This window comes from Coniophora puteana (assembly GCF_000271625.1).
Source record: "Coniophora puteana RWD-64-598 SS2 unplaced genomic scaffold CONPUscaffold_1, whole genome shotgun sequence".
NCBI classification, from domain to species: Eukaryota; Fungi; Basidiomycota; class Agaricomycetes; order Boletales; family Coniophoraceae; genus Coniophora; species Coniophora puteana.
The window spans coordinates 2672136-2687929 of NW_006913053.1; the positions used below are offsets into that span (position 1 = coordinate 2672136).

General features: G+C 49.4%; 5 protein-coding genes across 5 annotated transcripts; 1 reads left to right on the top strand and 4 right to left on the bottom strand.

Annotated features, from left to right (window-relative positions):
* Positions 1–323: 323 nt before the first annotated feature.
* On the bottom strand, positions 324–3221 carry CONPUDRAFT_79052 (general substrate transporter). Its single transcript, XM_007764617.1, has 20 exons — positions 3057–3221; positions 2976–2992; positions 2821–2927; positions 2605–2773; positions 2508–2553; positions 2399–2458; positions 2227–2348; positions 2050–2176; positions 1905–2000; positions 1837–1849; positions 1762–1779; positions 1693–1707; positions 1566–1644; positions 1457–1514; positions 1267–1410; positions 1164–1219; positions 1007–1113; positions 946–954; positions 840–896; positions 324–791 (listed from the first exon to the last, which is right to left on the bottom strand). Exons 1-20 carry the CDS (start codon positions 3147–3149, stop codon positions 604–606), a joined length of 1581 nt encoding a protein of 526 aa, XP_007762807.1. The 5' UTR covers positions 3150–3221; the 3' UTR covers positions 324–603.
* A 739-nt stretch (positions 3222–3960) lies between these two features.
* On the bottom strand, positions 3961–6485 carry CONPUDRAFT_115555 (uncharacterized protein). The gene is made up of 2 exons (XM_007765315.1): positions 6436–6485; positions 3961–6381 (listed from the first exon to the last, which is right to left on the bottom strand). Exon 2 carries the CDS (start codon positions 6321–6323, stop codon positions 4059–4061), a length of 2265 nt encoding a protein of 754 aa, XP_007763505.1. The 5' UTR covers positions 6324–6381; positions 6436–6485; the 3' UTR covers positions 3961–4058.
* Positions 6486–7426: 941 nt separating this feature from the next.
* On the top strand, positions 7427–9453 carry CONPUDRAFT_86762 (peptidylprolyl isomerase-like protein 2; the record flags this gene model as incomplete). The annotated part of the gene is made up of 10 exons (XM_007765279.1): positions 7427–7518; positions 7572–7718; positions 7768–7992; positions 8040–8191; positions 8248–8345; positions 8397–8534; positions 8585–8674; positions 8725–8873; positions 8924–9091; positions 9141–9453. The coding sequence occupies 10 exons, from the start codon at positions 7427–7429 to the stop codon at positions 9451–9453; spliced, it is 1572 nt and encodes a 523-aa protein (XP_007763469.1).
* Positions 9454–9541: 88 nt separating this feature from the next.
* CONPUDRAFT_44283 (Snf7-domain-containing protein) lies at positions 9542–10486 on the bottom strand (the record flags this gene model as incomplete). The annotated part of the gene is made up of 5 exons (XM_007764247.1): positions 9542–9865; positions 9912–10064; positions 10112–10264; positions 10322–10364; positions 10431–10486. The coding sequence occupies 5 exons, from the start codon at positions 10484–10486 to the stop codon at positions 9542–9544; spliced, it is 729 nt and encodes a 242-aa protein (XP_007762437.1).
* Positions 10487–10741: 255 nt separating this feature from the next.
* Positions 10742–15271, bottom strand: CONPUDRAFT_95727 (gamma-glutamyltranspeptidase; the record flags this gene model as incomplete). Its single annotated transcript, XM_007765317.1, has 27 exons — positions 10742–10956; positions 11016–11085; positions 11135–11289; positions 11340–11563; positions 11614–11749; positions 11802–11948; positions 12003–12032; positions 12084–12154; positions 12211–12459; positions 12521–12769; positions 12819–13011; positions 13071–13166; positions 13226–13308; positions 13366–13380; positions 13429–13479; positions 13538–13577; positions 13627–13689; positions 13744–13808; positions 13859–13872; positions 13933–14056; positions 14108–14126; positions 14181–14477; positions 14530–14560; positions 14607–14706; positions 14763–14923; positions 14979–15045; positions 15103–15271. 18 exons carry the CDS (start codon positions 15269–15271, stop codon positions 12615–12617), a joined length of 1743 nt encoding a protein of 580 aa, XP_007763507.1. The 3' UTR covers positions 10742–10956; positions 11016–11085; positions 11135–11289; positions 11340–11563; positions 11614–11749; positions 11802–11948; positions 12003–12032; positions 12084–12154; positions 12211–12459; positions 12521–12614.
* Between the last annotated feature and the right edge of the window lie 523 nt (positions 15272–15794).

The following is a 15794-nucleotide window of genomic DNA, read 5'->3' on the forward strand; positions in this document are numbered from 1 at the left end:
ATATAATATATAAGGAGCTATACAAAGTCCGGTCCGATACCGATCCCGCCGAATGTACGTAAACACATACAAGGGCAGACTCCTAACCAGTCGGTCAGACGGGGTTAAAAGCATTGTAATCGCAAAGATTCAAAGCTCCAGGATTTGTGGCATCGGTTGCGTGCCATTACTACACAAGGATAGGCCGCCAACGCTAGCGAAGAAAATGAGGGGAAGGACAAAGAGACGATGAGCAAACGGCGGGCAAAACCAAGCGTTTGGTTGCTAAGCTTCAACTGCTTAATGTTGAAGATACTTAACGAAAGGGGAAATGGTGTTACAAGATCATCAAGGGCTGTATTGACAATTGGAAGTTAAGATACAAAGAAGTAATGCAATCGGGATAGTGGATGCTCCAAACTACGCTAGTGAGGATGGAAAGCAAGTTATAAACACTGAGAAGAAATCTTATCGTTCGCTCATCCCGCATCGCAAAGGACACAAGCCCCTCATTATCAGGATCGCTCCGCAGTGATATGGGGAGCACATTGTACACGATTATGGTGAGGATGATGTATTATCTTCCTCTGCCATGTGACGTTCACCATCCATCCTCGTGAGTTCCTATTCGTCGGTGTCTTGAATGGGCTGGTAGGAACTCCTGTCGTTGCGATAAAGTAGCCTGCTGACCCAACCACGTTCCGAGGGTGCCTTGACTTTAGGTTGTGGCGTAGAACCAGTTGACTGACGGTCGACAGATCGAGCATTTGACATCAGCGAAGCCCGTTCAGATTCGTAGTCTAATCTCTCCTCTGTGGATAGTCAGAAACAGGTTGAGCAATGTATATTTTGACCCTTACCTTCGCCAAATACAGCGTCCATCTCCTCCAATGGAACCCCTTTGGTTTCGGGATAGACTAGGAAAATGCTTTAGCGGGAACAAGGCAATACAAGCTGTTTACTCACGGAAGTACACTAAGGGCAAACATTATCAGTAAGTGATCATCGATGCCATGAGAATAATTACCCAAGATGAAGCTACAGGTGCAGTAGAAGGCATGCATGGGATACAAACGCCAAGTGATTACTTCCTGAAGGTAAGGCGTGGTTTCACCAACTATAAAGTTGAAAGCCCTAAACACGAAACTCAGCACTTGTCATTGAAAAGGGGGTATCCTTCGCACCAGTTCGTTGCTGTGGAGATTGAGACACCCTTAGCACGGAAGCTCAAAGGCATAATCTGCGATAGGGTGAAAACAGATTCTTCGCCCGTCTAATTGGATTTACCTCAGGGGGATACAGCCATGGGATAGGACCCCAACTGTAACCAAAGCCAGCGTTGAAGATGATGACACAGGCAACAACGGCTTTCGGAGTGGCTGGGACGTCGATGTACATCCACCAACCAGTAAATGCCAGAGACACGCCCATCTACCGGAGTGGTTAGAGTGTACCATGAGCAAAATAAGAGGCTTACGACAACAGCGCCTGATAGCAGGATGAAACGTCTGCCCCATCGGTCTACGAGGTACCATCTATGTCATCCCGTCAGCGCCATGAAATAGAATTCGCTTCGATTAACGTACGGCGGGACTGTGCTCAGAAGATAAACAATCGAATTGATACCTGTCATCAGAATGGCATCTCGGCCAAGCCAACCGGCCTCTGCACATCATATGAGGAAGTGTTTACAAAATTTGGGATTGAAAGTACCTTCAAACACCGACGCTGTTACGGAGATGCATTAGTGGATGGCGCATAAGGGATCCATACACGACTTACGTGCATAGTAAGATATGACTAGCAAAGGCTATCAGCAGACTGCGCTTCAGATTCTTTCAAAAATATGTCGCCTACCATTGATACCATTCTACATGACATTTTAGTGAGAAATCTTATTGTTGGCAATTGTAATAGGCACCCACCAGCTGAGCAAAGGCTTGAGATGACATAGCGAGGAGGACCCTTCTCTTGTATTTCCTCCACATCACGCCATAGCCACGCCCTTCACCGGCTTCACGCTATAATCCAGTTAAAGTAGGATATGTATGCTAAAATATCTTGACACACCTCCAACATGACACCGTCTTTGATTTCCTGAAATTCAGCTTGTGCCAAAAGGTTAGTCGGATCGCCTCCATGCAAGTCAACAATGACTCTCATCCCGGCAGCGTCGTTGTCGGTGTCGACAAGCCACCTAATTCGCATGAAGCAAGCTTAGTTGACAAAGTAAACGAGATAACTTACCTTGGACTCTCCGGCATAACCAAGCTTCCACCCGCCAGGATAGCTCCGATCACACACTGCATTAGCAGGGGTATACGCCACGACAGATCCGACTTGATATAAGAGCAGAAGTAGTCTACCCACTGGCCAACCAGTCAAGTGTTTGCCAACCAAGCGGGGGATTCCTACTTACCACAGAGGAAGCATAGCCCGCAATATTGCCGGTAAATTCCATACATGCTAGCGCGCCTCTCTGCAGGCTGCCGTGAGTATCAAGCAAAACGGAAAGAATATTAACGTACATGATTGGGAGGGGAAATTTCACTCTGGTATATGGGGACGATCGTGCTGAAAGCTCTTTCCAGTAACCATCACTGTGAACACAGGGTAAAGACTTACGAGAGCAACCCGACACCAAGTCCACTGACAATACGACCAACTATCATGACGTAAAATCCGGTAGTGAAAGATTGGATAGCACCCCCAATGGTGAACACCAGAGCACCAGTGAAGAGAGTGCCTTTCCGACCAATGACATCGCCCACCCGTCCGGCAGCGATGGATGTGGCTAGTACTCGTCAGCGTGCTGGCCGTTTAGAGCATTGATATTTTCACCTAAGGCGCCAAGTTCCAGCACGGCGACCATGGTTCCAACCTCTATGGAGCCTGGGTTATTAAAGTAGCTCTTAAAATACGGACCCGTGATGATGCCCGACATAACTCTGCAAGGGATGTCAGTTACCAGAAAGTTATGCCCGAATTTGCAGTACCCTTGGTCATATCCAAACTGGCAGTGAACGAGCGATGAACATCGTCAGTGACAAAAGGCGGTGTGGAGCAAGGATACCCACGAGAAAGACCCCCAGACTGGCGAAGACGGAGATGGCATAAAGCAGGGGCTGACCGACGAGCCTGTACCGAGAGCGGGGAGGGGCGACGTCCATAATGCATTGACCAGAGATGGTGGTCAGGGAGAGGAAGATTGACAAGGACTAGAGCCGAGCAAGAGAGTCGTTGCCGACAGTCAAACGGCGTTCGCTCCACTGTATGGCATTATTATTTCGTTATTATGTGACCGTGACAACGATTTCATATGCTCGTTGCTCAAGTCAAGTTTACTACTAGTACTATAGTACTAAGCGCTCAGCTCAGAACTGAAACTTGCTTCAAGTGTCCAGCTGCCTGGCATAGACGACCGAAGTCCAAGCATCCTCGAGCTTATGCATGACTGTTGCCTTGAACCTGTCCTTTACGGGCAAGCCCAAAGGGCCTCGAGGTCGTTGTTGGTTGGCTCTGGATCTGAACTCTCAAGTGATTACTTACTCCACCGGTCTGAGTGTTTGATCTGTGATGCTGTGACTGATCTGGGGTGCAAGCGACGGCGGCTGTTGCCGTTCCCCTTTGCAGCGCGCCAAGTCTGACAGTCTGATTTCGACAACTTGCCAAGGTACCCCATACTTGTGTTGACCATTTTAAGTGCGGTTTCAGCGCCAGCCATTTACATCAAGCATGCCTAGGTCGCAACATTCCTTGGACACTTCTTCAGAGCTCTCATACGACTCTGACGATGAGGCATACCGCCTCGCCCAGAAAGAGTGGCAAGAAAGCGTGGAGGAGCTCCAACAACTTGCCCTCGTGCTTCTTCTTCCGTGGGTGGGCAGATACTTCGGGCGCAGATGCAGCTACTTTCGTAAGTTGTCATATGACCTCTGGTTTCGGCTTGACTCTTGACGAACATCACTCAGTGTATGACCGCTACATACGGGTTGGCCTCAACAAAACCTTTTTCCTCGGGCGACATGCCTCGGCGTTCTGGCTTTCGCACTGAAGCAGAGCAAAGCTAGTCGAATTCATCACCTAGACCGATGACTGGAAAATGATCTATGGACTCTCCGATCCTTGATACTCTCCACGATACTCAACAACGCACCCCTGGGCATGATGGACTTAGTCAAGTCGTCTACTACCTCATCCGCCGCTATCCAGTCTTCCCTATCTAATAGCCCCTTGAGAAGTACATACCAAGTGTCGTAATTCATGGGTATCTTTCGCGAAACCATCTCTCTGTAGTATCCTAGTGCGTTTTGTAGGCCTCGTGGACTGGGGTTGTCAAACGAAGCTTGCAGCAGAATATGATATGTCACTCGATTTGGCTGGATATTCCGCTCCTTCATGCGCCCCCGGATATAAGCCATGGACTGCTCCGTCAGCTTCATATCGGTGGTGTCACGTCGGAGGAGCCCAGCCAAGATGCTTGTGTATGTAACGTCGTTGGGCTGTGCGTTGGGATTGTTTTCCATCCGCTGCAGGAGATCCAGTGCGGCTTTGAGTCCTTCTTCTGACGGGTCCCGCATTTGCTGGTCGATGATAGAACTAAAGATAGCCACATTCGGTTCCACGTTCTGCTTTTTCATGATGTTCATGACCAAGTCAACAGCATCTGTGCGTCCAACCCTCATCAAAGCCGATAGAATGGTTGAAAACGTGAACACGTCGCCTGAGAGCTTATCCTCTTCCAACAACTTATAGATAGCTAACACCATTCGCATGTCTCCCTTCCTTCCATAATGCCGCAAGAACGTATTGTAGGTGACAATATCCGGTTTGGGCGCATTTGTTCGGAGGCGATTTATGAGCGCATGAGCATCTTCGTTTCGACCATTGGTGAGAAGTCCGTGGAATACACCATTATAGATTGCAAGGATTGGAGAGTGGTCGGTGGCAGGAGTGACAGGGAATTCCCCTTCGAATGCTTTGACAGTGTCCATCGCTGCGTTGGGCTGCCGTGCATTGAACAAGACAGATATTATGGCACGGTATGCTGGTATGCTAGGTTTGATGCCTTGGGCTAGCATGCTCTCCCAAGCTGTCACGGCTGCATTCCGGTCTCCGGAGGCATCGTATCCATCCAGAAGCGCTGTCCATGCAACTATGCCGGGTGACACACTGAACCGGAGCATATCATCCCAAAGGGACTCCGCAAGGTCTTTCCGCCCGCACATGATGAAAGCTTTAAGGAAAGCCGCCCAATGTATATCTTGAACCATGACAGGGCGTATGGAGGATACGTCAGCTTCCTTCGCAGCAAAGCAGGATTGTTCGCCTTCTAAACCATCCAATGTTGACCGGTACAGTTGCTGAAGAAGTTTCAAGTCTTGATTGTCAATTGCAGTCGAAATCTTGGCTGTCATGAGACGAGGCTCAACAAGCATGCGAGCTGTGTTGAGCCGCTTCGCATAATCTCGAACTCGTTTTGCCAGTTCGGCATTGCGCAGAGACGATGTTACCTCGCTAATCCAGAAGTCGGTCAGGTGCGCTGGAGACTGGAGAAATATGCGCAATGCCTCCAGAAACGAGTTCGTTTGTGCATGGGCAGCCGTTACAACCAACAAGATGGATCCCTGATCCGGAGATGAGGTAGAGGATGGAACAAGGTTGAGCACCAAATCTGTACTTTGCTCACGAGTCTCGTTTGAAGGAGTCTTGACGAGCAGAGATGAATCTGCAATTCGCTTGGCCCCCAGGAACCTCCTGTAAAGGTCATGAGCAGCTTGAGGATTCTGTGCCCGAACGTGTGTTAACAGAGATGACTTGAGTGCTTCGAAAGCTCCGTAAGTAGCAGCGTCTATGGCGATTTCTTCTATTATGGCTCGTTCACCTTCATCCCAAGCTTGACCCGGGCGAAGATCGGGGCATAACTTGGCTGCAAGCTTGGAGAAATCGCGAATCTGCCGTCCGAGCAAACGTAGGAGCTTCTTGCAACGAAGCTCCGACCAATACGTCGCAACTTTCCGTATATCCCGTCCACTAGTTAGAGCTACCCTGATCTTGACAACGGACTCGTTGAAGAAATTTATGTCTGCGGTGGGGGTAGAAGTGACGTCGGGCCGGTTCAAGAAAGAAAGTCTCTCCTTAATGGCTTTGGTGACTTGGGCAGGATCGTTGCTGTGTACGGGCAAGGGGAAAGCGGCGAGTCGAGAATCGGGACCGGAGGGCTCGGTGCGCACTAATCGTTTGGAAGAGGCGTATCTTCGTGGAGGACTGAGAACACTAGGGGCCAAGAAATCAAGAATAATGCCTCGGGGAACTTTGTGCCCAGAAACGGAACGGCCAAGCATGACACCAGGATGGATGCTAACTGAACAAGGCTAGGACCTAGTAGCGCTGTAGGTGACGCTGCCTGTACCGTGAAGCTCAATGGGAGTAGCGGACGGATTTGGCTTTACTCGCCTAAGTACAAGCGTTTGGTATTCGTTCTTGGCCCAATTGACTGACTTTTGCAAGGTGGCCGTCGTGCGGATGAAGGCTTTTGATACGTCGCGTCAAACTCGGACTTGAACGCGGCGGGCCGATGTCGGGCTCTGTAAATAAAAACGGATTCTGTATAAACGGCAATATTACCATCACATAGACTCAAGGCCCTAGTGGGCACACCTGGACCCGAAGGACACTATGTCACTTTGGTTGCCACGCAAGGATACTGTACTATACGCGTTTGTCTACACAACAACCTCTAGCATACATCTACTGGTTTTACCAGGGTTTTTACTGGATGTACAAAGGAGAATACATCTACTTAACAATGAGGCCCACTTGGAGGTCGACAGAATGCAAAACATGGCGCTCGATATTAGTCCCAAATAACTGTTATTTTTTACGACAACCTGGTCATGTTTAGAGAAACGTCACACAAGTCTCAACAGTGCTATCCCTGTCGGGGCGTCAACACATCTGGCCAGGTCTGAAGTTCGAACACCGTGCCCACTGCGCACATTCAGACTCGACGAGGAGATGGAGTGATAGTAAGGCTAGCTGAAATACTACAGTAATTCTTTACCCCTATCTATGGGTTAGTGACCCGGTCACTGACCCGGCAAGGTCACTAACGTCAGTGACCTTGGTCAGCGTCCTGGCTGCGGAGACGTTCACTGTACACTAATTCAGAGCAGTAAAGAACACGTGTGAGTGCTGCCGCAGACGCTGAGACATTGCCAAATTTAGACGTAAACCCTAAATATTTAGGCGGTGCGGGCCATCCGCGCTCGCGGGCCGCGAGCCGGCATGATCGGAGGGATACAACATTTCTTTCCTTACACCTGGAGTCTTCGGCTCCAGGAACATATGACGCTACGTCTTACCACCTGAACTTGATAGAACTACCTTCAACCACTATCTCTCAAGCTCTCAGGTTTAGCCTTGGGCTTTGGACACAAACTTTACTATGGGTCACGGTAATTCAGACAAGCTCTACATCACCCACCGGGAGCATGCTGGCGAGTTCGGCCAGCACACAGCTTCTTCTGGGTACAAAGCGTATGTACAAATCCCCATGTATCAATGACGCATTCGCTCACCCACCCCCGCAGCAAGCAAGAAGGATCGTATACAAAGTCGCAAACTCCATTTGACTGCTGTGCACTTTCTTTCCAGCCTTTCAATCACCCTGTCTGTGCCCGTAACTCTGATGGTACAGGATTCGTGTTTGACCTCGTGAACGTAATACCATGGTTGAAGTGAGTCACATCTCTGAATATATTGACCTTGCTGACCATGGTACGAAAGACAACATAACAACACGAACCCCATTACTAAGGAGCCATTGACCCCCAATGACTTGATCACACTACATTATTCTCGTAAAACATCTGGAGAGATTCATGATCCCATTTCCTTTAAACCATTCAGCGAACACTCACACATTGTGGCTATTGCCACTACTGGCAATGTATTCCTTGCAGAAAGCATCAAGGGTGGCAAGGATCTTCTAGAGGACAAGCAATTTGCCAAGTATGTCATTCGATGCCACTTGTCATTCCTCTATTTACAGTCTTCAGGGCGGACGTCATCACTCTTCAAAACCCTCATGGTTTACCACCGACATCTGCTCTCGTTGTAGGCGGTGCTGCTTCAAGAAAGGAAGCAGCGACTTCCAAACCAGCGGCCGTAAAGCCTGTAACCGACGTCAAGAGCAAAGCAGCAGTGCCGTGTGAGTTCATGGCCCCGTCTTCGCGCCTTTTGACTCAACTCCGCCTCTTGGTACAGGGAACGTTTCACCATATTCATCCGGAGCCCAAGGAGCCTCCCTCACTTCAACGTCTGTAGAGCCTCAGGCAGATTCGAGCAAGCTACTTTGGGATGAGGCATGTCGCAGTTTTCGCTCTTGACACCATCGCTGACAGGAGTCGATGTAGGAAGAGCTGATGTTTGAGGATATGATAAACCCTCCTAAAGGCAAGGGCAAAGAGAAAGATGTAGGGAAACGCAGAGCTTACGTTCGTGTGGGTACCAGTCTTGGAGGTTCGCTGAATATCGAGCTTTTCTGTGAAAAGGTTTGCATTGTCTCTCCTCAAGCATTCGCGTCGTTTAAAATTATCATTAGGCACCCAAGACTTGCTACAACTTCTTGATGTTGGCAAAGGCTGGAAAATACGACGATTGCTTGTTCCACCGTCTTGTACCTGGTTTTATGGTTAGGAAGCGTTCTACTGCTTTGGATATTACGTTGACATAGTGCGACAGGTGCAGACAGGTGACCCCACAGGCACCGGCTCTGGAGGCGAATCCCATTGGGGGACACCTTTTAGGGACGAGCACGATCTAAAAGGTGCAGCAAAACACGACAGCAGGGGCGTCGTCGCCATGGCCAACAAGGGCGCAGGCACAAACGGGTTGGTTGATGTTTCAGTTAAACAATCTCCCCCTCTAACGCAAATGGCAGGTCTCAGTTCTATATTACCTTCCGAGCTACCCCGCACCTAGATAACAAACATACTATATTTGGGAAGCTCGTAGGCGGGGAAGATGTACTTGATACGTTGGAGAAGTTACCTAGGAAAGACGGCACGGAAAGGCCAGCCAAACCTGTGAAGATCACGGAAGTCACAATGTACGCAATCTCTTTACACCGACCTGTTCTGAGTTTGACCCTTCCTAAGCTTCCAGGATCCATTCGAGACGTATAAAGCCAAGCTAGCGAAGAAGCTGGCGAGGCGCGCGGAGGCGGAGGAGAAGGCTCGGAACCCGTCCCATCAGACGGAGAAAAAGTTCGGTGATGATATCAACTGGTTTGGTACGAAGGTTGGGGCGGACGATCCATCCTTCACCACGAGCACGTCCGGGGCGTCAGTGGGAAAATACTTGATTGCGAAGAGGCGTCTCGAACAGGATAAACCGACATCTGCAAACGCTCTTGACGGAGACATCAAAAAGAAGCGTAAGGTCGGTTTCGGTAACTTCGAAGGGTGGTAGACGGACTTTTTCCAGCTAGGTAAGCTCTGTATATGTACACGTAACTAAGTGAAGTACTATAGAATGCATCTGCGCATGCTTATTACCCTCATGCGGGAATTCGAACTCGTTCCCTTGGCCGTGATGGAACTTGATGATAGTGGGTTAGCAAGGTCCATGCAAGGGGGGGCAAGCGACGTTTCACCTTTGTCTTCCTCGGGGCCATCCAATGGTGGCATGGTCGGTGGGGATGGTAGCTCGGCGCTTGGTTGAGGTACCTCTCGCTCCCCGAGCTGCGCGGACATCTGAGAAATGGTATCAATCGCTTCGGTTTCGAATCACGCACCGCATTGGCTTGAAGTTCGGCGAGTTCTGCCTGAACAGCGTCTTCCTCATCAAGGGTTAGACGATTAGACAGAATTTCTCCAATTTCCTGAACGAAGTCAGATCCGGACGGCCAAGGCTGCGAAGGTCATTACCTGTTGATATTCCCGAGCTTCTGCGGTTTCCTCCATGAGTTTCTCAACGCTCTCGATGCTCATTTCTTTGTGTATTTGCTTCAACACATCGTTTCCTTGCTTGAGGCCATGCAAGACTGATACCTCTATCATCGAGAATTCGATAGTAGATACCTGCGCGACACTTAGGAAGAAGGCACGGACAAACCCGAAAGACGTACGAGCTGTTCCAGGTTCTCAAGCTGTCCATCAGTCTTGAGTAAAAGTCCTTGCTGATACTTCCTGCGTCTGAGGGCTACTGTGGCACGCTCTTTGTGACCGGCCGCAAGATGGAGCCTGGCAATCTCATATTCTCGGTCAAGGATACCTTGTATCTAACACAATCCCGTTAAAGCAGGGTGAGAGGTGATCGTTATGTCGCATATACATACTTGCTTCTGATACTGTCTGAGCTTATCGCGTTGTAATTTGAGGCTATATGACGGGTTCGCGACTGCTTGATATCACCATGAGGCCAAGGTTCAGAGAGGAGAAACCCACTCTAGAACTGCACGATCTTGTGCTGTGATCTTGGGCACCGACTGGTTTGCCCCCATTGGAAGAGGAGAAAGGGAACGTTGTTGTAGTGAATAAGCGGTGCACAGCTGCTATGTCAAGTCCAAATGATGCTTGTGTAACTGTTACTATATGTGAATAATACTTACGGTGCGAGAAGCTCGCAAAGCCTCCGGCTCGTCCGCGCCTTCGAGTCGTGACGTCGACAAGCACCGAGCGTTCGCGAGGACGCGGCATCGGAATCGGGTCTGGACCCGTACTCTCCTTGATTCCTCTTGATTCCCAACGCCAGCACTGTACCAACCAACACATCCTCACCCGAGCATCCTCCAGCCTAGCGCAGCGAGACAGCGCTCTCGCCCCCATTACTTTGCTGAGCAGCTCAGAGGCGATGCTGGCCGAAATTCCATTGCATGGCCTTCACACGCTCCTGCTCCTACCCCTTCTTCAGGTCACTGCGCTCTCATCTTCAGTCTCGGTCCTATCATGACTACATCCGTTTTGCTACAACAGGCATGTCGCGGCTGTTCTCGTAGCATATCGTCTTTATTTCTGACTTGGATCTAACATAGGTGGCATTGGCCGAGTTCCCCTCAATTCGCCGACAATTATGGGGGTAGCAAACTCGAGGGGTGCTAGAAGGCTTGTTTATTCGGCATTGCACGCAATGATCAAACTCACGAATCAACAGCTACCAGGAAGATTATTATGCCTTTGCATCACTCTCTCTAGACCCAGAAGGGCTTCGCCTTGGCCTCAGAAAGACACTTGGGGTCAGCTGGAATCCAGGTGGCATAACAGAGCTGGTCGCGCGTCAGGCTGTTTTTGTTGGATTATACGATGGGTCTGCTCCTCTTCTCCTCTCTATCACTTCTCTTCGTTGACTTATCCAAGTCATGGAGGCTCTACTGTATCCCAGTACCTTCGTCAAGAATTGCACGGTCTCTTCGAGTCTGTAGACAAAGCTCACATACCCGAATTATATCTATGGATCAAGGATCAAGGTGGCTACTTCAAACGTTTCAAGGGCGGCGCTCTCGCGCCTTGGATGAATGAAACCGAGAACACACCACCTCTTGACCTGGAGGCTCGAGCGACCCAGGCGTTCTTTGAAGTGGGTAGGTAATCACCGCCAAAAAACCAGTATGCACTCCTCACAGCAAATCAGATAGGCTGTTATCCATAGAGAGCGAAGCACGAGAATGTGGCTCGACAGCATCTGTTGCGATCCTCCATTCTCTTGATTACCCACCAAAGCCATTCTTCGCGTCGCGTAGGCTGGCATTGACAGTTGCACATGTTGGGTTTGTTCTCTTATCATCCCTCGCTAATGGAAACCGTTGAATGCGCAGATAGTGACACCCGCATCCTTCTCGCATCTACGAAAGGCGGTAAGGTCTTGCCGATGACCGAGAGACACCACCCAGATGCCCGGATAGAAGCAATTCGACTGAGGCGAATGATGGGCTCAGCACTCATCACAGATTCTTTCGGCGAGTCCAGGTAAATGAGCCTGCTTCTCTCCGTTCCGCCTGATTTTGAGTTACTCTCTTTTAGATGGATGGGTGCTTTGCAGAATACTCGAGCGTGAGTGTACTTTCGCCTGCTTCTCGCAACAACTTCCTAATAAAAGCTTAGGATCGGTGATCTCAAGTGGAAGCCTTCAGGGGTCACACCAGAACCCGAAGTACGGACCGTCCTTCTTGAAGGTGCGGCATTTCGACTTGCAGCACGCGATCAGAAGCTCAGGTGCTAGAATAAATAGACGAAGACTGGGCATACATGGTTTTCGTATCGGACGGGATCTCTTCGGTTGTATCTGACGATGAAGTTGTCGACTTAGCGCATAACGCCCCTGATCCGAAAACCGCCGCCAGACGTATCCTGTCATTCGCAGAGGAGATGGGAAGCGAAGATAATCTCACAGCCATCGTCGTGCCGCTGTCTGGATGGGGGAAAATCGAGGGGCCGGACAAGACTAAAGCTTTGCGAGAGTATCGCAGCCAGCAAGCGGGTAAGAACCATCAATGAATCTCCAGTGTTTAAGCTAATGTATTTGGGGTTCGTGGCTAAAGTGGGCAGTGAACGGCAAAGAAGAATGTAGATCAATCATGCCCACTCCTCAATACAAAGCGAATCGCCAGGCATCTCATGGCGAAGGTGCCTTGGTCATATCTGAGCTGCTGCGTGGCCATCGGCGCGAGGATCGGAGCCAGCACCCCAGACAAATCTGCCGGACTGGTCTACAATCCTCTGGATGATCTGGCCACGGCCCATCATTCCCCTCCCGAAGCCACTGACTACTCGGGCATCATGTCCCATTTCTAGATACAAAATGTCATTGAACTGTCACACTCCTTACTGAACTCTTACCTTTTAACTTAGATACTGTTTCAGAGGATATGCCTTCCTCAAAGTATACCTCGCTATTCACCACGGCAAATACGTCGTCTGTGCCATCGGGGCTGGGAGTGCCCGGAGATATACAGAACCGTGGAGCATCGAGCGCTGCCTGCGCTGTAAACCCGCGAAGCATATTCAACAGGACCTGGACATGTCCTTGAGGCTGCAAGAGTAGTAATTGAGCTTTCCATAGCTTAAAAGAACAGGAAGCAAACACCTTACTTGCATGAACCCGCCCATCACGCCGTAAGAGAGGAATAAATCTTCGCCTCGTGTTGCCATCGCAGGTATAATTGTATGATAAGGCCTTTTCCCTCCCTGGCGAGGTGGGAGAAGTCAGCGCATCAATCTGAATAGGCGATGGCATTGTCGTCAACCTCTAACGCATTAGGGTGACCCTTTTGGAGGACGAAGCCTGCACCCCGGTTCTGCAGAGTAAACCCGCAGCCCTTGGGAATGGCTAACAAACTCTCTCAACGATGAGTTACTCAGTACGTGGTAACGCAGTGGTCCGTACCTCCCGTTCCAAAACCTATTAAGAGTCAACATCAAGAAGCTGAAATAGTGATGAAGGATTTACCAGCATAATTGCTTTGAATATAGCTACAGGCATTGCCCCATTGGTCAGTCACTGTTTTCAAAGGGCTCAGCAAAGGCTTATGAGGATGTCTGAAGTACGACTTAATTACCAGTGAAATAAACCGTGTCCGACGAGTTGACTGGATTTCCCTGCCGGGCCGTTCATTCAAGTTGGGATGCATTGACTCACTATACTCACATGAACAATGTTAGGATTTGCGCGCGCTGGGTCAAAAAGGTCTGCTCGAGAAGAAAGGTACTCCTACGCAACGTTATGCATCAGTGTCAGATTATTTTTTTTCGTGGGGACACTTACCTTGCTCAGCAGTTGCTCGATAGGAACCGGATTGAAAGCAGGGTCATTGACATAATATCGACTATCTTCACTCGCGAAATTGAATTTATGCGCCATGTACAACGTTCAAGCTTACCGGCGAATGCAAGTCTTTGAATTTGAACAGTGGGTCAGGTATACAGCAGGTTGCTGAGAATGCAAATGCCTGACCTCATAGCCTCAACTAAGGTGTGGAGATATTCGGGCGAATTGTGCTCCATCTCCGAGAGAGGCTTCATTTTGCCCTTTTCCTGGATTTGTTCCAAGATCCCAAGGGCGATGAGAGCGGTTAACCCTGATTCGGGTGTCAGTCACTGGAGAATCTTGCCATAGTATCTTGGCAAACCTTGGCCATTTGGTGGACACTAGCCAGAATTTTATGTAAGGTTGGATATTGAGATATCAAACGATAATCTGACCTCGTAGACTGTCACATCCTTGGCGTAGGTGTACTTGATAGGTTCCACAAATGATGTTTCATGGCTTGCCAGGTCTTCTAGCTCCATTACGCCACCCTTGCTCTTTATCAATTCGACGATTGCTTCTGCGACTTGCCCTTTGTAGAATCCGTCTTTTCCTTGCTCTACGACAGCGCGGAATGTCTTAGCAAGGTTTGGAAACTTCATGATTTGACCCGGAAGCGGAGCCTTTCCATTCAACAGCATCTCATCATGGTTTGGTGAGGCATGTCGAATGAGTCCTTCTGAACGTTGCCACTTTTCATTCTAAGCAAGCGGCTCTAACTTGGACCTAAGAGAAAAAGCTTACAGAGTAGCTGTGTATCTCAGAAACAGGCACCCTGCCAAAGATCGGTCAAATGCCTCAGATTGACATTTTGCTCTTACCCTTCCTCGGCCAGCCTGATTGCAGGCTCGAATACGTCGGCAATGTTTACTTTTCCGCTTCCAAATCGTTCAATGGTATCTACCCAAGCTGCCGCGGCACCTGAAAGAAATTGGTTTCAGCCGGACATCTGTGCCCAAAACCAGCTCGGCATTTACCAGGGACAGTGACGGAGTTGAGGTCTGTCAATGGTATGGAGCCTCCTTTGAGGCCTCGCGAACGAAGGTATTCCAAAGTCAATTTCTTGGGAGAATGGCCTGACCCATTAAGCGCTTTGACCTGCTTTGATCTAGCATCATAGAACAGGCAGAACGCATCCCTAAAACAACTTCTGAGCAAAGCAGGCTCATGGCCTATAAACCTAGGAGACGAACCCTCCAATACCGCAGCAACTGGGTTCTGTAACGTTCAGAGCTACCGAAGTTGCCACAGCTGCATCGGCTATATATTGGAAGCATATTAGCGAAGATTGCGTAACTAAAGGAGGGCGGGACACACCTGCATTTCCACCTCTCCTTAGGATCTCTAGCCCAGCTTCTGTGGCCAGTGGTTGAGATGAAGCCACGATGCCCTTGGTTCCATATACCTGCGATCGCCTGCTTGCAAATCGTTGGAGGACGAGGTCAGGTTGGTCAACTTTACTCCAGTCAATTGTCAGGGGTGCCATGACTAGATGCAAGAAAGAAATCAGATGGGCACCGCAATACTTACTTACTAGTAGATTACGACCCAGGCAGATACCAGTAGCTACGGTATTTTGGGATCAGAAGACCACATGCCTGTGCATGGCGCGCCGATGGTTCCGTTGCCCGTCAATCGAGTTTGTCGCAAAGTTTATTTCGATCAGAATTCTGAGTGTTAGCCACAATCGGTTGCAATTACGTTCCAAGGTGATTGCAACTGATTGCAATTGAACGGAATCGCCAGTATCCATTGCGACTGATTGCGACCGCTGAATGAACTTTGCGACAAATTCCATTTGCATCACTGAGCCAACGTTCTTCCGACGCGGGCCATGACATGCATGACAGCGATGCATCCTATGTAGATCGATCTCAAAATTGGCTAGTGGTAAGAAAATACTGATTACCAATCAAGGAGTCAGTCCGAGCTCGATGTGCGAAGCTTCAAATAGATGCAAGTAGATGTTGCAAGTACTAGCTATAGTACTATGCAAATGCGACTCGCGA